Consider the following 21,554-nt stretch of genomic DNA (forward strand, 5'->3'; position numbering starts at 1 on the left):
TCCTGGCGTTGGGAAATGTTGTACAAAGGACAATCCTTGCTTTCTTATAGTTTGTTGGCAGAAGACAAATCGCATTGTTCTTATGATTTGTAAGCACAGCCTCTTATTGTATTGATAATCTTCAGTGCCTGATATGTTACAACTATTGTTTAGGTTTTGTTTAGGCTCTTCCCCTCTCGAGGTTACATGCTGAATGTCTGGCAGGTCTTGCAGTGCCTACCGTGTATGTAAATGTTGATAAACAACAAACATCTCCATATGTAGGGATAATGTATCATGCCTTATTCCAACCGTATGTGGCCTGGGAAAGGGAAGTGCTGGGCCCCCACGACCCAACCCCGGATAATCGGGTTGGGGGGGGAATCCACTAGTGAAGCAGAGTAAGTGATAATCCAGATTTTTTATTTTTTAACATACTATTTATTTGGTTTGCTGCGCTTAGGAAATATCATGTTGGTTGCTAATTGGTCTGGGAAGGGGAGGGCCGTAGATGTTGTCTTGGGAAAGGCCTACCAGAGTTCTGTGTTATGTGGGATGTAGCGTGTGCTCTAACGTTGTCTGATGTGTGTATGTGGAGTCCAGTGTGGTGCTGTGGTAATGTGCGTACATTGAGGAAGATTCCACCCACAACCCCCCAAGTAATGAAGATTCGCTATGTTAAAGGGAGGGTAGGCAATTGTGTTTTTGGGCATAGTTCACATCTATACATCCCGCCAGCATTCAATAAATCAAATGCTCTGACAATATATTTTTTAAGATATGATATCTGTGATTGTCACAGGACTATAATACTTGCATTCGGCTGGAATGAAATGATTGGATGGCCTACCTGTCAGTCCACTTACCTTCCCGACTACGGGCTCTCTGTGCATGACCTGTGAGTCTTCCACAAGGCTAGGCAGACCTATTGCTAAAGCTAGCATGTCTTGTGTGTTGTGAGTGGCTTTGAAGGGAGGGGTCTTTTTGGTTGGATACTTTCAAAATCTAGCTTACGCTGGCTGTTTTCTCCAAATTGCCTGCCGTATCTTTAAATAGGGGCTTAGTTTTACCAAAAAGGGCAATTTAATGCATACTTAATTTTTGCTAACCCACATATTGCATATCACAATCACCATATTTGTATTCTGGAGTTATCAGGAACAAGTTTGACATTATTGCAAAGTTCTTTACTTTGAGATTGATTTCACATTCGGGGTGCAAAACAACCTTATACTGAAGGAATGTAAAGCTGTTTATTTGCGCTGTTGATTAGCCTTGAGCTAAAAGAATATGCAATGCTGTCGTATGTACGCAGTATATAAATATATCATTTTATGATGTATTTATATATATCCCCCCCCCCCCCTCCCAAAGCCATTTCTAGCTCCAAACCTCATCCAGCCGTCCTTGTGTACTGCGTTTTGTGAAGCTGGCGATGTCAACGTCAGCATTACGTTGTCTCTGTACCTTCTGTGTATGTGTATCAGGTCCAGAGCGTGTGTCAACTCTGTAATTTTTAAGTGACCACTAAATGCCTCCAAACAAAGATCCCGGCAGAAATGTTATTATAGTTTTCTTTTATTTTTGTTTTATACACAGTGCACACCTTAAGTATGCCAGGCTCTTAAGAATACTGAAAACGACTGCTAGAATGCCGTTTGTTTTATTGGTTTATTAGAAATGTTTTTTCAATGCTGGACTTTTATTGGGAAACACTCCATCGCCTTCATATATTTCAGAAGCAAATCTTTTATTTTATTATGTGCGTGGAACCGTTTTGATGGTTTGATGGTGTTCCTTCCTACCGCTGAATAATCTGAATGCTTTTTTTGAAGGTCTGATCAAATGTATTTAAGGGGTCTTTATAAATGGACATTTTGTTGTAAATAAAATATCGACCGGATCTTGTAAATGTGTGTTTGTCTATGAACACTTTCCTCTCATTAAAAAGTAGTTTACACAATATAAATTATATATCACGACTCACAATTCCAAAAATAGATTTATTTAAGTGTCTTAGAAATTGGATCATGTTTGCAAACGTTACCAAAACACCATAATCCTTTCAAAATATAACCTGGGAAAAATTGCTTCCATATTTAATTGTTTTTATAACTTAGAACCGTTTTCCTGTCACTTAAATACAATTTCATCTCTCATACAAAAAATATACATTCCAATCAGTAATCATAAGGCCCTAGCATTGCAAGTATCTAATAAAGTGTGAATTATTCTTATCGCTTTTTTAAACTGACAAAAGATCATGATTTAAAAACATCTAAAGCCAGATGGGGGGGGGGGGGGGGGGGATTTACTGTCTAAACAACACTTTGCTGGAATGCTAATTATATAGCGCTGATATGGACCTTCGCGTTCATCTTCAAACAGGAAGGGAATTGTATTTTTTTTTTGGTAGCAGCTTTCCTGAAACTGCTACCACTAAAAACTACCAGCCCTTCTAGTGATTGCAAACAATACAAATGCATGGCATGCATTCACCTTACAAGGGGATAGTTGATCAGTGTTTATTTCCTTCACGGATACCTGATAGCCCCCCTTATTCCTCTGAGGCCAAATAAAGCACATTTTAAACCCAGCTTTACAACAGGAATGCTTTGCTTTCTCCTACTGTATGTAACAAAGTGCTTTGCCTTCAAAGGAATAGGAGGCTTGGACATTTTACTTGGTTTAATGTTATGTCTGGAAATATTCCTAACTATCTTGAATAAAAAATGTTGTAGTTCTTTTTAAGTATTATGGACACCCAAGGTTAAAACATACACATCTTATAAACGAAATACTGAATTGAGGCTTAACTAAAACTAAAATCGCCAACACAGGAAGAAAGACTTACGTAGTGCAAAATATCATCATATGCTTATTATTGCCTAAAGAAATACGATTATCTGCAAAAAACAATCCCTACTCAAAGCCTTATCACCAGATAAAAAAGGGAAAATACAACGAACGTAACACTAAAAATACTTTTATAAAAATGGCGTGGACCTTAAGAACACAGACCTTAAAAACACCTGCAACAATGCCTAAATTCAAGCCATTTTGATATAAACTGCTTTTTTTTTTTTTTTCTCTATGCCATAGCAAACTGTTCTCTGTGTCTCACTACTGGACTTCACTACACAAGGCAAGCAGAGGAAGCCTACCATGAGCCAGTGGTTCTGTATGTGCTGTGTGTATAATTGTGTAAAGACGCATGTGTAAATATCATATATCCCTATGAGCTGCTAGACCCCAGTGGACCTGCGCCGGCGCTGTCGACGGGCCTCCCGGGCTTCATCTGGGGAGGAGTGGAGAACGTCAGTTCAGATGCTGGGTATGTCTTTTTTTTTCAAATTGTATAAATTGTTGGATTTAGCGTAAAGCTAAAGAATTAGCCAACTGCTCTCTCTGGGTTGAGGTTTTCCGGGGTGAGTACACCCGCACACTGTTGGCATGGTTACCACTCGCACACTCATACACAGTTGCCCTGTAAACCACAGACAGTGGCCTCAGTGACATGAGATGCAGTACAGATCTGATTTCATCAGCCCCCACATGAACAGTTGTAATTGCCCTGTGTGCTGTACGTCAGTATTAGTCAGTGAGCGCACCTGCGTCTCTCTTCTCCACGCGGTGCTGGGTGTGGATGGTGTGGAGCCCTGGTAGTCCTGGTGCCCCTGCATTCCCGGTCTCTCCTGTGAAAAGAAACACACCACCAACCCCTAAGTCTTCCATCCAGTGCTACAGTTTGACTGGTCACAGGACTAGCAACAAGTAGACAGTGGAGCATGAGAGAGGTTATAGAGTCCAGGGCCGAGTCGACAGGGGGGCCAGCCAGGGTGGCACATGGCCCCCCCACACAAAAAAACAGGTTTGCCCCTCGTGCAGTAAGCATTCATAGTTATCTTCCAGTGTACCTTTTTCTCCCCTGGGTCCTGGGTATCCTCTGTCTCCCTTGGGACCAGGTCCCCCCATTGGGCCCGGGACGGTACCGTATGCTGCAGGGAGAACATCAGTCAGAGCCTTCATGGTATTTTCACATTCGGATACTTTTTCTTCTTAAAAAGAGATCGACCGTGAGGTACTTGGCGGATTTTGTACCCCTGATTTGTCACCGTTTTTGTCATCAGTTGAATCAGGCAAGGCAACTTTATTTATGTAGCTCTGTTCATACACGAGGCAGACTCAAGGTGCTTTACATAGAAAAATCGTCATGCGATAAAATTTATGTCAAAAATGCAGAATGTAGAAAGTGCAGTGTATTTGAGATTTAGCAGAAAGCTAAAGCAACCATACAATAAAATGAAGTAATTAAGCAAAATAAATACGCAAGAATATGATTATATGACTTTGATTAAAAAAAAACTCACTCCTGAAGAAATCCATGAGGTCAGCAGTGATGTTGCCGTAGGCCCCGATCACCCGGCTGTAGCCAATAGGTCCGGGGGGACCGGGGGGCCCGGGAGGCCCTTGGACGGCCCTGACTCTCGTCCTCACTGCCCCCTCCCCAACATAGTCCTGCAGCAGGCCTTGGTCTGTAGAGGCATTGGAAACAGTGAATGATCTGCCTAACACTGCGGGTTTCTCTGGAGGCTAGGCAGGACTGGCCTGGTCCATCCTCAGAGGGCAGACCGGTGGATGTTGGAGGGCCAACATCCACAAATTCCCCAGGATGGGGCATTTGTATGGCTATATTACCCAGGCCAAAGGGATGAGCGCCCCCTATTGGCCCTCCAGGCCTCTGATCTGTCGAAGAGCATTGTCTTTCGGATGAGACGTTAAACCGAGGTCCTGCGGTCACTAAAGATCCCAACGCAACAGTAGGAGTGCTAACCCCGGTGTCCCAGACAAATTCCTTAGCCAATACCCGGTTCTCTAACCAACATGGCCAGCTCGTCATCCCATGGTCTATAATTTGAGGTTTCATCCATCACCACAGTGTGGGTCGAGCTCTTTCTACTGCAGACTATTGTTTGGGTGGCTAGTTGTGGGACTAAGGAGTTATGACTCAACAACGCAAAAAACAATGTAGTGCTTAACCCTCGATAATACTTCTTAACTCTTTAAGCTACTTGTTTGTCGGTTGGATGATTGAGTGTCCTGGAGTGTGATGGAGGAGTTATGAGGAGTTATCGCCAGTAAACGATCTACAAACGACTCTCCTGACGTAGTCTGTCACTCTACAATACTCTTGTTAAACTCGAATCTACGAGCTACCAGTTCGACGGTTGAACGGGTGGGAGGCTGCGTATGTAACAGAAGAGGGACCAGGAGTGACCTCCTCATATCCACGACTCACCCCTGATGTAGTCGGACACTCTGGAGGCCACCCTGGAGTAGTCCAGGTTCTCCGCCAGGGTGCTGATGTCGATGGTCACACGGCCCTCGGAGTCGCGGTTCGAGGCTCCCTGGGAGAAGCTCTGGCTCTGGAGGAAGCCCTGGACCAGCCCCGGGGGCCCGCGTTCTCCCTGGTAGCCCCTGGGGCCCTGCGTGCCCGGGGGCCCCGGAGGGCCCTGGATGGCCCTCCGCACACTGTCGCCTGGAAGAGGGAATGAAATTGTTGGTAAGAGATGTAGTTTAGCTGGTAGCTGTGACTGTGTGCTGTGTGTGTTGGAAAAGCCTCTCGTGTATAGAATATAATTTTTGTCGGGGAAAGGTAACCCTAACCCTAAATATGGAAATATGGAAACATAAAAAATAAAATATAAAGAAATATGAAGAAGAAAATATAAAGAAATTTGGAAATGGAAAATAATATAGAAATCTTAAAATCTTAAATATTGATTTATTAAATCTACTTGTGAAATGTCAACCTATAGTCATCTTTGACTGAGATGCCCTACCTTCTCTTCAAATCATACATTTGATAGCATAGCTTAGTTTATATGGCATGCTTATTTTCAAATCTAAACCTATTTTTAAGTTTTCACACACAAACTGAGGATTAAACGATGAGCCGTGAAGTCACTAGGCATCAAGCTGAGTGTGTGAGAGTGTGAAGGACTCACTGCTGAGGTAATCCTGGAGCTCTAGTCGGATGATTTCTCTGGGCTGCTGGATTCCACTGTAGGTCACTACGCCTGTGGACTGACCTGGGGGCCCCTGAGGGCCTGGAGGACCAGGAGGCCCCTGGAGATCTCTGAACCCGGAGCCTGAGAGAGAGAGGGAGAGAGAGAAAGGGAGAGAGAGTGAAAGAGTCACATGTATTGGGTCATGCAATCAAAACCAGAATCAAAAATACTTTATTACTGCAATGTTTTTGTTCGTAAACGATTTAATCAATGGGGAGACATTCTTTTTGGGTCTTAACTGGATGTTGCTCTGGATAAAAGCGTTGTGTTAATGTTAATGCTCATGTTAATGAGCAAAATAATTTTGAACTAAATACATACATGGCATCATATGTAACAATCTATATATATATTTATATTTTATCCTGTATTTATTGCTTTAAAATGACTACCGTTCCATTTTTATAGATATATCTTCTCTATAGATTTATTATAACTGTGGATCTCTTGCGTCCGGGACCTTCTGTTGTAACTCCTGAACGTTCCCATCTGGGACTAATAAAGTTTCATCCAAACTCCTCCCAGCCTTCACACTCACTCTGCAAGTACTTCTGGATGTCCTCCACCCTGTAGCTGCCCTGACCCGAAGACCCGTAAACGGTGGAGATGGAGGAGACACCTGGGGGCCCTGGAGGCCCCTGAGGGCCGGGCGCTCCTGAGAACCCTGGGGGCCCAGGTAGGCCGGGCCGCCCTGTGGCGCGGGCCACCAGCACCCTGAACTCTGAGTCTGAGGAGGAAGGAGACGCCACGGGAGGGATGAGGACGTGACGGCGGCCGGGTGAGTGACCAGGGTGGACTTTTTCAACTGCTTACTCCATTGACATCTGATTTACAGTTAAATCACATCTTGATTATCTTGCATCACAGCATAATTACTACTATATTGTCTAATTGGCACATCAAATTTACATATTGTTTACGGAATCTAAACAACATCTCATTCTAGTTGGCATATCCCCATCTAATTTAAATATTATTTCCTACTTAATTAAATCTCAATTATATCTCAATTTAAACAAAATCATATATCAAAAATATCTATATCAAATCTAAATTATAGTACATTTACATATCAACTATCTCGACTACATATCACTGTCTAGCGATTATCAACCATTCAACACGTTTGTATCAGTGTAAAGTGTTTTGCAAAATATACAGTATGACTATTCACAAAAGCCTGTGTGGAGCGCAGTGGCGGTTTTAGGCAAGGGTTAGGGCAGCCGCCCGGGGCACCGGGTGGCTCCACGTAGAACGTAGAAGCGCTGCTGGTGGAGCGTGTGAAAGCAGGGATGGTGTCGTGTGTGGAGAACCCAAATGGTCAGGGCAGACTCATCTTACTTCTGGTGAGAGCATCGTAGTCAATGGTGGCGGTAGTGGTTCCATGGCCTGGACCTGGGGGGCCACGGGGCCCCTGGGGCCCCTGGGGCCCCTGGGGCCCGGGCTGTCCCCCGTTGGTCATCCCTCTCTCTGAAACACACAGGAGGTCAGGACGGCGTGAGGCTTCTACCCCCACACTGGCCAACAGTGGAGCGTTACAGTCAAGGTTGAAGTTTTTTTTTTTTTTTTTCAAAGGCACAATAAAACACCGGCTTGTTCTGAGCAATACCATTCTGAGAAGGGGGGGGACATATACTTACTAGGTATGAAGCAATGAACATTACAAAAATGCTTGCTTCAGCTTGTTCCATTGTAACAACCTAGTTCACTATCCTATCAATAATTATTAAAATGATAATGTAATATGAGTTTCAGATTCAAATATTTGTGATCTGAAGGTGTTGATGAAGGGGGTACTTCAACAGTACTGTGGGGGTACACACAACAGAAACGGTTGGGAAAACACTGATATACACGTATGGGGTCTATAGAGATTATCAAACACTTCATATGTATCTCCAAAGACTCTGAACTATCAACCTTAGCTTTGAGGGAGGAGGAGATGTCCCGCCTTACCGCTCATGATTCTGAAGACATAGGTGGCTATCTCCTGGATGTTATAGTTGGCCACGCCTCCTGCCGATGTCCCCGGGGTGCCTGGGAGACCTTGGGTCCCTGGAAGTCCTCGAGGTCCTTGTGGGCCTGTCATGTACCTTCTGACATCGTCCCCTGAAGCCAGACACAGTTATAGACACGGTTACACACTAAGACATGTTCCTCTGAAGGCCCTCGCTGAGTCACCTTACGAGCCTCTACATAGTAATAACACAGCTAGCGAGCTAGGCTAAACGCTTTGCTTACTTTGCTGACAATAGTGGTGTGTCGGTGTTCTGGTTTGTTCTTGTATTATCCATCAGGCGTTCATTGTTAGCATCATTTACAGCCCTCAGAAGGCTTGCGGTGCTAATGTTCAGTTCAAGGTTCTGATGTGGTTTTGGGTCTTACTCTGTAGCATAGTGATGAGAGCGTTGAGGGTGAGTGATCCTGATCCTGGTGGGCCAGGTGGTCCGGGGGGGCCCTGGGCCCCTATGCTGAAACCAGACCCAGAACCTGAAAGAGAAACGTTGTTAATACTTCTTTCTTCATCCTACTATTCTTCTGCATTATAAGCGTAATGTTATTAAAGGGCTCGTCCTATTTGAAACCACAAACAGCTGTGAGTTTGATGATCCATTACAAGCCTGGTAAGCCCAACCCAGATGCATGATGGGTAGACGGTCCATCACCCTACCACAACAACCAGTTGGTACAAGTCTACATCTGGGTGGGTTTTCAACGTGACTTGACGTGACCCCTGCTGGTAAATAGGGAAAGAATAATTTGCTCACGCTGCAAGTAGACAATGATGCGAGAGGACAAATCCTCCAGGGATCCGGAGTAGGTTCCCGGTATTCCCGGGGGCCCTGGAGGGCCTGGGGGGCCGGGGATGCTGGACTGTCTGCTCCTGCCTGTAGAAGATAAGTGGATACTGCGTTACAGTGCATCATCTACAGCTCCCGTGGGTGTCGTTTACCTCGCCATGCACTGAATCTGCTAGTCCCAGTGGTTCCAGTTGTGACCCAACACGCCATATGTCACTTGGTCACACAGGGATCCCATGGAACATTGTAATCTCAGCCCTACGGCATACGATTTATACGGCAAATGCCCTAGTTGTAATTGTAATTGTTATGAATATATATAGAGGGGTGAAGCAAATGCTTGAACCCACAAAACAGCCATTGGGTGTACGTTTATTTTTTTTAACTGCTAGCTATTTCGAAGACTAACAAAACCCAGATTTGGAAATATCGAGAACATGAAATGAGCAATTCTACCTCCTGTTTTTAATGGGCGGCCCAGTGACAGAGAACCCAGAGAGTCATACAACACATTGGGGCCTCCAGGGGGGGGCTCTGGGGGCTCGAGGGGCCGGTTCTTACTGAGGTATTCGCTGATGTACTGCCGCATCTCAACGGAGGAGGAGAAGGATCCAGGGTGACCAGGAGCTCCCGGGAGACCGGGGGGTCCTGGGGGTCCAGAGGTGGCCGAGTAGGTGCCTGATAGTAAAGGATAAAACGAAATAAATCAAGCAGGTGGGACGTGTGTACTACTAGTGCTGTGTGTTATGAGCTAGTTAGCTGTTACCTCTTGAGGAGCCGGCGATACCAGGAACACCAGGTGATCCAGTGTCCCCTTTGTTAGACAATCAGACAGACAGAGAGAGACAGACAGACAGAAAGAAAGACAGACCGATGAGTAATCTATACATCCCCAAGGGAACATTCGGTCGAAACAGCAGCATACAATAAATGTATCTAAAGACAAATACATATTATAGTATTTGTAACCTGTACAGTTTATATGATAGGAACAGTTTATATGAATAATACATGAACAATGATCATTTATGATATGTCAAGTATGGACGCGCAGCGCAAATGCACATTGTGAGTGATCAATGAGACACATTATATAACTGAAGGTAAAAACGTGACATAAAAAGCAATTTATCCATTGGAATTAAATCACGCTGAGGTGTGCGTTGCTGCATCTTGGCTTTCAGAGCTCATGGGTTTGTCATCAGGATTACCTTTGTATCCCATTGGTCCCTGAGGGCCTGGGGGCCCGGGTGGTCCTGGGGCCCCCTGACTGCCACCGTAAGACACCACTGTGGAGGACCCCGACAGCTTGTTAGTACAGCATGAGATCACAAGGGCATATGAACACCAACTACAGTCCACTAATGCTTACCATACAATAAGTAAACTGTGTGTGGGTGTGTGTGTGTGTGTGTGTGTGGTTCTGGGTTTCTACTAGTATTATTCATTTGTAGATTTTTGAGACTACATGAATGAATGGATGGGTGAATGAATGACTGTACCTCTGTCGGAGCTTCCTGATCTTCCAGGAGTGCCAGGCGTTCCTTGTTCTCCCTTTTCACCTATAGACAGAAACACATCAGTTAAACCAGGTGTAAGATATCACTGTTAAGTTGGTTTTTGCTCGTTGAATAAGTAAACTGAATTCAGGGTCAAACACGACGACAAATCTCTCTTTTAATAATTATATTACAAGAATAAGATGTTGACCTTGGTATCCCATTGGTCCAGGAGAACCTGAAATTCAAAACACAAGTAAATATGGTGACTGAGTGACACTGGGACAGAAGAAGATCACCATTGTTATGAGACGTATTGGCCACACTAAAGGGTGTGTCTACTGTGGGGGGCCTGAGAAGGTGAATGCCATCTTCTGCAATTTTATAGGCCACCACAAGTGCCAGTCTGACTAAATCGGACAATTCATAGGATTTAAACTTGTCCATCAAAATCTTGGGGTGGGACCCGCAGTATATTGAACAATGAACACGACACCGAACAACTAGCACAAACCCCTAGCTACGAATCAATGATCAGATGGGATATTTGTGATTTCTCAGATAACCCCTTTGATGTCTAAAGTAGACCCCTCACCTGAGGACCCCTTGGGACCCGGAGGACCTGGAGCTCCTGGGGCTCCAGTGAAGTATGTCCCTGCAATGAAACCTGCAGTCAGCAGTGGCCCCGTGTCACACACGATGCGATGTACAGCAAACAATTATTGAAATACGTTCTCTGCAAATGGTGCTCGCCTATACACAGTATGTAATCCAGGTTGATGAGGGTTGATAGTTTTTGTGATTGAAGGCCGATCCCAATGCTTGAATGATTGATTATTGATCTGTACCTGAGCTGGACACAGAGCTGCCGGGTTCTCCTCTCTCTCCTTTAGGACCTTGTCTTCCAAAACCTAATGTATCATCAATAGAATGTTGTATTCAAAACCAAACCTGGTATTGCGTAGCTCCGCCCTACCTGTTGTACAACCTAAACCCCATTGCCTTATGTGTCTCCTTTGGATATTGCATATTATTGGTTACCAATAAAGGAGAAAAATGCAGCATTTCAGATTTCAGGAATGTAAGGGCCTTATTCACCAAGCGGCCATATTGATTCCATCTCGGTTCTAAACTAACCAGGATGGCACTACTAGGGCCGCTAGTGGAATAGGGCCCAGGGCAGGACGTGCACCAAGACACTGGGGCGTTGAACGCGGCGTTGACACTTACCTGACACTCCAGGGGGACCGGGGGGTCCCTGGGGTCCTGGTATCGAATCCCCTGAAGGAATGAACACATACATTCGATACATTTTAAAGGATAAAGGCACTGCTAAGTTAATAATAATAATGATAATGGATTTATTTATATAGCGCTTCACTAGACACTGAAAGTGGCTAACATTTTAAGTTAGCCAAGTTAACAATGGCAATAAAGAAAAAAATAGAATACGAATAAAATGTCTGATTAAAACATAACATTCAAAGAAAAAAATAAAAATAAAGGGACGGCTAATATATAACGGCGACGCCTGGCATTGTTCCTCCATGTGAATGCCATGAACTTGGTATGGGGCCCGTGCCATTTTGAATCTTATCGCGTGGGTCGTGTTTGGTTACCTGGACGTCCCGGTGTCCCAGGATGTCCCGGTGGACCAGGAGGTCCGGGGACCGCAGCAGTAGATGACTGTCCAAACTGTCCTGATAAACACAGACACACAGAGGAACCCATTACAGCAGTAGAAGGGGGCCCCGCCGTGCGGTTAATGATCACGATGTTCCCGCTGACGCAAGAAAGTATGATGACGCATCTTAACGAGGGCCGTGAGGGCAGTCTAGGGTTGCCGCCAAACCCTTAAGATAAGATTGAATGGCTTATAGTTCCCTGTGTGTTCTTTATCACAGAGGTGTGGTTATGCTTTAATCAGGAACAAACTAATGTTGATCTCAAAGATGAAGACTTTTTCATTATACATGATGCAGGTGGGACCCTGTGTCTTCCAGAAGGGGCCCTCAAAGAGATTCTGAACAGGTGTGTGTGTGTGTGTGTGTGTGTGTGTGTGTGTGTGTGTGTGTGTGTGTGTGTGTGTGTGTGTGTGTGTGTGTGTGTGTGTGTGTGTGTGTGTGTGTGTGTGTGTGTGTGTGTGTGTGGGACTCACTTTCAGCTCTGGATGAGCTAACGGTCTCTGTAGTTCTCACTGATATTCCTGGGTCTCCCTTGGCACCTCTAGGACCTTTAGGACATGAACACACATGCAGTCATGATGTAGACCATGACTATGCATCAGTCTCAGCCACCGTCAGCTTCTACGTACTCTCCACCTAGTGGTGGAGAGTACGTACTGCAATCTAACCCCCAGAGACATTTCCCAGTAGCCTTAATAAGATGATGTAATATTGTATTGGTATATATTTTTACAGTTGTATAGTGTAACTATTTTGTGCATACATACAATATTGTGACATGTTTATAGGTAACAAATACATATCAATTACATTTCTGCCTATTTATTTTATTTATTGTTCAGATGTCTAGCTGGTAGCTGTTGGCCTGGTTGCTAAGTAACACTGCACTTCCAATTGGTTTAGGGTTTATAAATAGGGGTTAGGGATTCCAATTAAGATTAATCAATATGAGACGACATACCAGCTGGGCCAGGAAGACCAGCAGGGCCAATGGGACCTAAAAAACCAAAACAAATGAGCAATTAACAAATAAACAAATGCAATAAAATTGATTGATTCTACGCAATGTATAATATATGAAGGAGTGCTACACGTTATGGTTTGTGTTTGGGTTCGATCAAGGTTGTAAGTGATGGACACTTTAGACACTTTTGTATCATGATCAATATGTATAGTTAATAACAATAATATATCTTAACGGATAGAGGAGTGCTGTTTAATGTGTTTGAATTGAATGGTTTGAATGGTGGTTTGATGTAGTTTGGTAGATGGTTTGGGGATGCAGGTCGTTTGAGTTAGTGTGTTATGTGTTCAGTGATATCTCTGGATCCGGGACCAGGACTAGAGTATCGTACTAGAGGTCAGAGCAGAGACCTGATAGTCCAGGGGATCCGGCAGGTCCGGGGGGCCCAGAAGAACCAGGGGGTCCGGGGATGCCCACAGAGCTGGAGCCAGCTGGGGACAACATCACAGCAAACATGAGGAACACCAAAACATTTCAAGGTAAAAAGAAGCGCTTTATCCAAAGCACTGGATTACACTGAATATTCCAGGCACATGTTATTAAGGTGCAGAGTGGAGTGAGGACGGCCAGGTTAGATTTAGTCATTGTCATTCAAAACCAGAACCATTAGAAGACCCTCCTGCTTTCCTTCCCCTCTATAACCATTATACAGCCTTTCTAGTTCCTATCGTATTCCTCAGCTCTCGTTTTACCTGCATTGATGACTCTTCCTGGTTCACCAGTTTGACCTGAAACACACACAGGGTAAGGATTCACACCCTGTCCATCTGTATATCCAATATGATATCATAAGACCTCTATAATCGCATTGCATTGAGTCGTTGAGCAGACTACGCTTTTATCCAAAGCAATTCACACCCGTGAGGCTGAGAACAATCAAAGCATGCAATCAATATTGGAGCCGTTACAAAAGATTCATCGTTCCTAAAACAACTGAGTAAATAGTGGACAGTAGATGTTGTCATCTGAGGCGGACAACAATAAATGTCTTACCCCTAGATCCTGGGTGTCCCGGAGTACCCGGTATACCTACGTAAATAGGGAGCATGTTTTAGCAAAGGAACAAACAAGAGCTTTGACATGCAGACTCTTAAGGTGCTAAATGACCTATTGAAACTAGTTTTTAGGTTTAGTATCAGGGGGTAAAAACACACACCTGGCGGTCCCTGTAGCCCTGGGGTGCCTATAGGGAAGGAGGAAAGTTGTTTGATTAATCCTCATCAACCCAGAGCCTATAAGGTGGTGGTTGGACCACACTACCAGTGCTGCACTACCAGCACTCTGTGTGTGTGTGTGTGTGTGTGTGAGTGTGTGTGTGTGTGTGTGTGTGTGTGCGTGTGTGTGTGTGTGTGTGTGTGTGTGTGCGTGTGTGTGTGTGAGTGTATTCATTATGCATTTAGTATAGTGCCCAGGGAAATCACATCAAAATCAAATTAATTGAACAGAAAACAAATAATATAAGAGATATATAATATAATAAAGAATAGGATATATGTACATATATATATACATGAGGAATAAGCAATACAATTCATATACATTCAATACTAAATAAACGTGACAATATAATGTACAGTCATGAACACAAACAACATACAGATGCAGTGTCTAAAATAGAAGAATGGTGTGCAAATGAACGACCTGCTCTTCAATGCCCTTTACTCACCTGTATGTGTCTTCACTGTGAGACTAGAGTGTGTTCTGTAGGGTGTGATCCTATGTTTCTCCACTGTGAGGCTATAGAGTGGGTTCTGTTGGGTGTGATTCTATGTGTCTTCACTGTGAGACTATATATTCTGTTCTGTTGGGTGTGATTCAGGCCCCGTCTACACGGGCAATAACAATCAGTTTTCATTTAATGCGGTTCAGGAATATCTCCGTAAAGACGGACTCGAAAGCATCGAGCTGTAGAAACGCTGTAGTACACATTCAAGGCCCATAAGGCCCCTGCTTCTGCTGCTCAACTTCTGCTTACAAACATAAGCTCGAAATCACTTACTATTCCCTATATAGTGTTTATGATATAGTGAACTATATAGGGAACGAACAAACAAGAATTCGGACACTACGCTAAAGATTTCTAAATGTCATTTGCGTCAGTAAATGACTGGATTATTTGAATCCAGTGCCCGAAAATTATGCCACTTTATTATAGATATTGATATTCCTGAAACGTTTCAAAGGAAAACGGAAGGGAAAAGATCGTTTTCGCCATGTTACTTGTTCCTCTCGGACTGTATGGGCCCTATCTTGCATCCAGCACAATTAACTTTCTACCCGGACGCATGTGTCGTTGCAAGTTTGCAACTGTTCTTTTTCCTCCACAGGCACGCGTCGTTAAATTAGGGAATGATCGTGCGCCCCAAGGGGCGGTTCAGCGAAAGAAGGAGTCGTGTTCTGGCGCAAACACGCATGGTGCTATTTTGCAGTTTCAGCAAACAATTCCGCCACAAACCAGGAAATACCTGGTATAAAGTCAGTGGGGTAGAAAGTCAGTTGTTCAGATGCTATTTTAAGGGAGCATGCATAATGTTGCTTGTGCACCTCGCGCATACACTTTGCTTGTCTCATCTACCTAGCCACACATTCTTGGTAAATTATTTGGGAAAGAACAGCTGATACAGCGGTAATAAGTTGTACTTTTAAATCAAAGCATCTGCAAACACCGTACAGCAAACACATATTTCCTTGACACAGACATCGTGTACAAGCCCATCCCTTTTAGGATTGATGAGTATTTGATCGTGAGAAATTATTGTTTTACCGCGAGTGAATGATAAAAAGAATGAATGAATGCGGGCGCGCGTGTGTGTATGTGTAAAATAATTAATGAATGCGGTGTGTGCATCCATCTGTTTAAACACACGCAACCTAAACACGTAACGCATAATACAGTCCATGGCAATGTATATTAACGGGGGGACACATGCATATTAGAAACACAAGTCGATAACGATAATGCATGCGCAATACATTAACAAACATCGTAAAAAACTATGTTTGTTAATGTATTGCGCATATCATTCAACAGAACCACAGTTACCGCATATCATATGTGTGTTAAGTTTTCTTTGCCGAAATTTATTTGAGGACTCAGTATTTCTGAAGTTGTCGAAGAAAACGCTATTCCATGTGTGAATTAGGTCATATTAATTGGCCATCAACTGAGCCATTTGAAGTTTGAAATTCATGTGGTCATGCATCTGTCTCATCGGAGACTGCAGACGCGCTGTCAAAATATCAACTCGTCAGATTCAAATGCGCTCATGGCTCTTAAAGGGGATGGGAGATGGCACTCTCATTGGTTTATTGTGAGTTACGCCCAAACCACACCTACGGGTAATTAGGCTACTTCAGGGCAACCCTTTTTAGATTTGCGTCGGGCGCAAGAGTCATTTATCCGCCGGTATAATAGCAACAACGCCATAGAACCGCCCACAAAGCTACTTGCATTTGGCGCTTCTCACTTGCGTTTCAGACTGTTAAAATAGGGCCCTCTGTTTGTAAACAGCACGCAGGCTTTATGCGCATGCTCGCCTCTTCTTCTTCTTTTTTTTGCTGGACTTCTGTAGCAGAAGCAGCGCCCCTTAAGGGCCTGCAAAGTGTACTGAAGCGTTTCTACAGCTCGATGTGGTTTCGCAATGAATCCGTCTTACAGAGATATTCCTGAACCTTATCAAAGGAAAACGGATTGTTTTCGCCCCTTGTAGACGGGGCCTCATCAAGAGTGTGTTCTTTAGGGTGTTTCTAGGTGTCTTCACTGTGAGAGAAACAGTGTGTTCTATAGGCCGTAATGTGTTACCTGTGTTACCAGCGTCTCCAGGTGGTCCTGCGGGTCCTCTGATTCCAGGTGGGCCGGAAGCTCCTTGCTCACCTGTCAATCATACACAATATAAATAAAAAAAATAATGGAAAGAAACCTAGCCCTAGCCTACACTACCAATAACATGGGAATCAAACAAAATATTAACAGAAGGATCAGAAACTCTCGCCCTTGCCTAATGCTTACCATAATCCAACCCTAAGCCTCACCTAAACCTAACATGGAATCAAACAGAATTTTAACAGAATGATTAATCTACAACATAGGCCTAACCCTGATTTACTTTATTTAAATGAGGTTGCACAGCAGGTAAAAGCAATACACAGGTGAACAAGGAACAAGGTAACCGGGCTTTGAACGAAGAGGCATCAACATTAACTTTAATACGTGCTGAACATAATTCACATAACAACATGCTAGCCTGTTCATAGGAGGAAAGTGTTATTAGTTTATAATTTAAATAATTAAATAATGTTTTGTGTATACCTGCGGGTCCTCTCTGTCCATCAATTCCAGGAACACCTATTTCAAGAAACAATGAGTGAGGTTTATGGGGAAATAGTAAATGTGTCAATTCAAATTCAGATAATTAGGTTTAGTCCTTTTGATGTATTTGTACAGGCAGGTTTCTACTAGGCCAGTAAATCAAAACATTAGTCCCTCTCTGCAACACTAATGCCTATATCTGACCTGCCTGAGTCAGGCCTTCTCTGGCTCCCCTGGTGGAATAAATAGTTCACTACATCACCAATACCAACCAAGAAAATGCCATTAAGGTAAAGGTAGAGGGTAATAAAAAGACCCTCTCTTCTCAGTAATTCAACGTTGAGGAACACTTAAGGACTGGTCACTCACTCTCTAACCCACGCACACTCACCTCTAGATCCTTTTGGTCCGTCCAGTCCCGGAAGTCCTGATAAACCAGTATTACCTACAGGACACAGTGGGGTGTGAGGTGAGGTGACACGCTAGTCTACATGCTAACACTGCTCAAAATCAGTGACGGCATTTTATCTTACCTCCTTGTCCCTTTTCACCTCGGTCCCCTAAACACAACAAAGACAAATTGCTTTGTAAGCCCCAAATCCTGCAGCCATATTCTCTGTCTAATTCATGTTTCATATTTAGGTGCATAAACATTTATCCTACATTAATAGTAGCCGTTAGGCTACGACCAACCTTTGATTCCTGGAGATCCACTCCCTCTGTCCCCTAAAGAGTCAATGAGAACCATTATTGTGGCAAAATGAATAGAATACAGTACCAATGATTAACCAATCAACTTGCGGTATTAAGCAATCGAGACATGGTGATTGGTCGGATCATTTATACATGTTTTTTGAAATATCGTACCTTTAAGCCCGGGTGGTCCCGCCTCTCCTCGGAAGCCGTTAGGACCGGGTTGTCCTGGAAACGACAAGTTATCGTAAACATATGTAAACACATCTGAGCAACTAACAGACGCGTTTGATGTTAAAGAGATGTTGATCTAAAATAAAATAAACTCACCTGGTATCCCAGGTGTGCCAGAAGAACCTGGAACACAGAGGAGAATTATTTATTTTTTAAGTAATACAATATCGCATTGGTATTAACAGCAAGCCTTGTGCATTAAATGTTAGATAGAATTAGAAAGTAATTTAATGCAAAACAAAGATAAACATTTTAAATGGAAGAAAAGAGAATTGTCATCATGGTAAGTGTTGACTCACAGCGCACTTACAATAGAATACATTGATTATGCTCATTAACAAAACCTCTACTATCTGTTCATCTAGTGTGATGATCATGGTTATCAGGTAGAGTTCTCACCTTTAGGCCCAGATGAGCCCACAGAGCCAGCGAGTCCGTTGGTTCCTGGAGAACCTGTTACACACAAACATAAAGGTTTAAATGAATAAATACAATCCTCTCCTTGAAGGGGTTAGCGCTATCCCCTCTAATGCAACTAATGACCTTTAGGGAACGCCAATCTTATATATACTGTATCCAAATAAATAGTAATGGCATTTGCTTAGCAGCCTTATGTCCCCCAGGAATTAAGAGGAATACGTAAGTAAGTAAGTAAGTAAGTAAGTAAGTAAGTAAGCAACAGGAGCCTTACATCACAGACATTGCTCGTTTACTTATTTTGGATACTCTTCCACTGTGGCACATCAAACAGACCTGCCCTCACAGTCATGATTGATGTTTTTCCTCACTTCTATATGGGCCAAAAAAATAAAAGGTGACACTGCAGTGAGATCAACACCCACCTCTCTCCCCCTTCTCTCCGAAGCCAGAGATCCCGGGTTCTCCCCTGGGGCCGGTGGCCCCGTCACGTCCCCTGATGCCCTGGGGCCCCTCTGACCCATGCTCCCCTGTTTGAGACACATTAAACACATCAGCATGCACACACACACACACACACACGTGCAAGCGCTTGCTTAAGCATGCGCACGCACCCACACACACACACACACACACACACGCACACACACGCACACACACACACACACACACAGACACAGACACACACACGTTCACAAACAAATGCACCCACACAAACACATGCACCCACACAAACACATGCACCCACACAACCAAATGTGCCACAGAATTAGAAGCGATGTGTAGAGCAGTTGACGCACATCGGGTTCAAGATGGATTTCGTTACCTTCACTTCCTTTTTGTCCTTTTGGCCCCTCGGGGCCGGGATGACCTGGAGCACCTAAGGTCAAAGTTCAAAGGTCAATGATGCATTGTGAGCCTGTGCTATGTTTTTAAAGCGTAATGTCAACATGCACATCATGCCATGTTGATAGTGTTCTATTTACCTGGGGCTCCTGAAAATCCACTATCACCTGTAAAGAAATGTAGATAATTCAGAATATTGATATATTAACAGTATTCTGAAGAAATACTATTGAATTGGTTTGTATTCGAGGACTGACCTTTCAATCCTGGGCTTCCTGAATCTCCTGAATATGATGGACATTACATGACCCAGGTTAATAGTTGGCTGAATGAGGAGTGCTTAGATACCATGAACAGGTGTTGTTATACTGTATGTTTACCTCTGGCCCCCGGCTCCCCTCTCTCTCCTCTAGACGAAGCCATTATCAGAGCTGGAATCATTGGACAAGGTTATAAAACCATATGCTGTATGCGTATGGATCTGTATACTGTATAATATGTAGCATCCCTGCGTGCTTTGTGATGACTGTTGTTGTGAGGACTGTGGTTGTCATGTTTGTGAGGACTGTGTTTGTGATGTTTGTGAGGACTGTGTTTGTGAGGACTGTGTTTGTGAGGACAGTGTTTGTGAAGACTGTGTTTGTGATGTTTGCGTGGACTGTGTTTGTGAGGAGTGTTTGTGATGTTTGTGAGGACTGTGTTTGTGATGTTTGTGAGGACTGTGCTTGTGATGTTTGTGTGGACCGTGTTTGTGAGGACTGTGTTTGTGATGTTTGTGAGGAGAGTTTGTGATGTTTGTGAGGGCTGTGCTTGTGATGTTTGTGAGGATTGTGTTTTTGAGGATTGTGTTTATGTCTCACCTCTGAAGGAGTGCGACTGCATTTCAGTTTGCAGCATCTGCTGGATGGTCTGCTGAAGGACTTGACTGTCAACATATCCCGTTCCCATGCCAACGCCAACTCCACCACTTCCACCACTGACACCACCAGTGCCTCCAGCGGCACCTACATTAACACCCGTACCGACTCCGATCCTGGTAGCGCTACCACCTTCGCCTGTGCCAGCATAACTAGTACCACCACTAACACCAGTAACACCATAGCGACCACCAGCAACAGAACCAGTACCGCCAGCATGACCAGCACCACCTCCGTAACCACCAGCAACAGAACCAGTGCCGCCAGTATGACCAACACCATAACCACCATAACCACCATTGATGTAGATATTAGTGTTACCACCGCCACCGCCAGTACCACCAGCATGTCCAGCTCCCGCACCAGCAACAGAACCAGCACCACCAGCATGACCAGTACCACCAGCACCAGCACCAGCAACAGAACCAGCCCCACCAGCAAAGCCAGTGCTGACTCCAACACCAGTGCCGGCGTGAGTTCCTCCACCCATCTGCAGCGTGATGTCGTTGTCTAAGTGGGTGCCTGTTCCTCCTCCACCAACACCACCAGCCCCTATAACACCACCTGCACCCCCACCGCCTGCACCACCACCTGCAGCACCATGGCCTGCAGCAACACCTCCACCAGCACCAGCAGCAGCGGCAGCACCACCAGCGGTGCCAGCCCCGGCACCACCGACGTTGATCAGGTGGATCTGGTTGTCTGAGGCCGAGAGACGACTGGAGCGCACGGACGCCACCGAGGACTCCGCCTCCAGGGCCGAGACGCGGTTCTTCAGCCTCCTCACGTCCTCAGCTGGGGAGCAGAGGGCAGGGAAGGTTAGTCAACACGCACAGTGTCGTTGCATGGTTGTATCTGCAGTGCTCGTCCTATAGTGTGAGACCTATGTGTCTTACCCTATATATATTTTCTCTTCAAAAAAGCCTTTTTTAAGCCTACTTTTCTAATGTCAATAAGAGAACAGGGTGAACCTATTTGTCATTATATTGACTTTAAAATAATCAAAGTGATACTCAATCAAACCTAGTCCGTAATGAATGGACTGCTGATGAATTGGAAAAGACATAGATACCTAATAC

General features: G+C 44.2%; 1 protein-coding gene across 1 annotated transcript in view; it reads right to left on the bottom strand.

Moving 5' to 3' along the window:
* Window positions 1–1,962: 1,962 nt before the first annotated feature.
* Window positions 1,963–21,554, bottom strand: part of col17a1b (collagen, type XVII, alpha 1b) — a 29,767-nt gene continuing 10,175 nt past the window's right edge. Inside the window, exons 17-56 of the mRNA XM_079729779.1 lie at window positions 20,419–21,270; window positions 19,939–19,989; window positions 19,816–19,842; window positions 19,699–19,725; window positions 19,539–19,592; window positions 19,138–19,242; window positions 18,695–18,748; window positions 18,392–18,418; window positions 18,236–18,289; window positions 18,062–18,094; window positions 17,902–17,928; window positions 17,760–17,813; window positions 17,369–17,404; window positions 16,862–16,933; window positions 14,216–14,242; window positions 14,053–14,088; window positions 13,752–13,787; window positions 13,410–13,490; window positions 12,997–13,032; window positions 12,509–12,583; window positions 11,970–12,050; window positions 11,581–11,631; window positions 11,199–11,261; window positions 10,946–11,005; window positions 10,562–10,588; window positions 10,354–10,413; window positions 10,063–10,140; window positions 9,618–9,665; window positions 9,413–9,529; window positions 8,819–8,938; window positions 8,436–8,540; window positions 8,007–8,159; window positions 7,392–7,520; window positions 6,589–6,777; window positions 5,988–6,131; window positions 5,279–5,518; window positions 4,350–4,514; window positions 3,897–3,977; window positions 3,591–3,674; window positions 1,963–3,277 (exon numbers count right to left, since the gene is read on the bottom strand). Of these exons, the coding sequence (XP_079585905.1) occupies window positions 3,225–3,277; window positions 3,591–3,674; window positions 3,897–3,977; window positions 4,350–4,514; window positions 5,279–5,518; window positions 5,988–6,131; window positions 6,589–6,777; window positions 7,392–7,520; window positions 8,007–8,159; window positions 8,436–8,540; window positions 8,819–8,938; window positions 9,413–9,529; window positions 9,618–9,665; window positions 10,063–10,140; window positions 10,354–10,413; window positions 10,562–10,588; window positions 10,946–11,005; window positions 11,199–11,261; window positions 11,581–11,631; window positions 11,970–12,050; window positions 12,509–12,583; window positions 12,997–13,032; window positions 13,410–13,490; window positions 13,752–13,787; window positions 14,053–14,088; window positions 14,216–14,242; window positions 16,862–16,933; window positions 17,369–17,404; window positions 17,760–17,813; window positions 17,902–17,928; window positions 18,062–18,094; window positions 18,236–18,289; window positions 18,392–18,418; window positions 18,695–18,748; window positions 19,138–19,242; window positions 19,539–19,592; window positions 19,699–19,725; window positions 19,816–19,842; window positions 19,939–19,989; window positions 20,419–21,270 (3,812 nt within the window). The 3' untranslated portion in view covers window positions 1,963–3,224. The remainder of the gene's footprint in view (window positions 3,278–3,590; window positions 3,675–3,896; window positions 3,978–4,349; window positions 4,515–5,278; window positions 5,519–5,987; window positions 6,132–6,588; window positions 6,778–7,391; window positions 7,521–8,006; window positions 8,160–8,435; window positions 8,541–8,818; window positions 8,939–9,412; window positions 9,530–9,617; window positions 9,666–10,062; window positions 10,141–10,353; window positions 10,414–10,561; window positions 10,589–10,945; window positions 11,006–11,198; window positions 11,262–11,580; window positions 11,632–11,969; window positions 12,051–12,508; window positions 12,584–12,996; window positions 13,033–13,409; window positions 13,491–13,751; window positions 13,788–14,052; window positions 14,089–14,215; window positions 14,243–16,861; window positions 16,934–17,368; window positions 17,405–17,759; window positions 17,814–17,901; window positions 17,929–18,061; window positions 18,095–18,235; window positions 18,290–18,391; window positions 18,419–18,694; window positions 18,749–19,137; window positions 19,243–19,538; window positions 19,593–19,698; window positions 19,726–19,815; window positions 19,843–19,938; window positions 19,990–20,418; window positions 21,271–21,554) is intronic.

This window comes from Pollachius pollachius, assembly GCF_949987615.1.
Source record: "Pollachius pollachius genome assembly, chromosome: 2".
NCBI classification, from domain to species: Eukaryota; Metazoa; Chordata; class Actinopteri; order Gadiformes; family Gadidae; genus Pollachius; species Pollachius pollachius.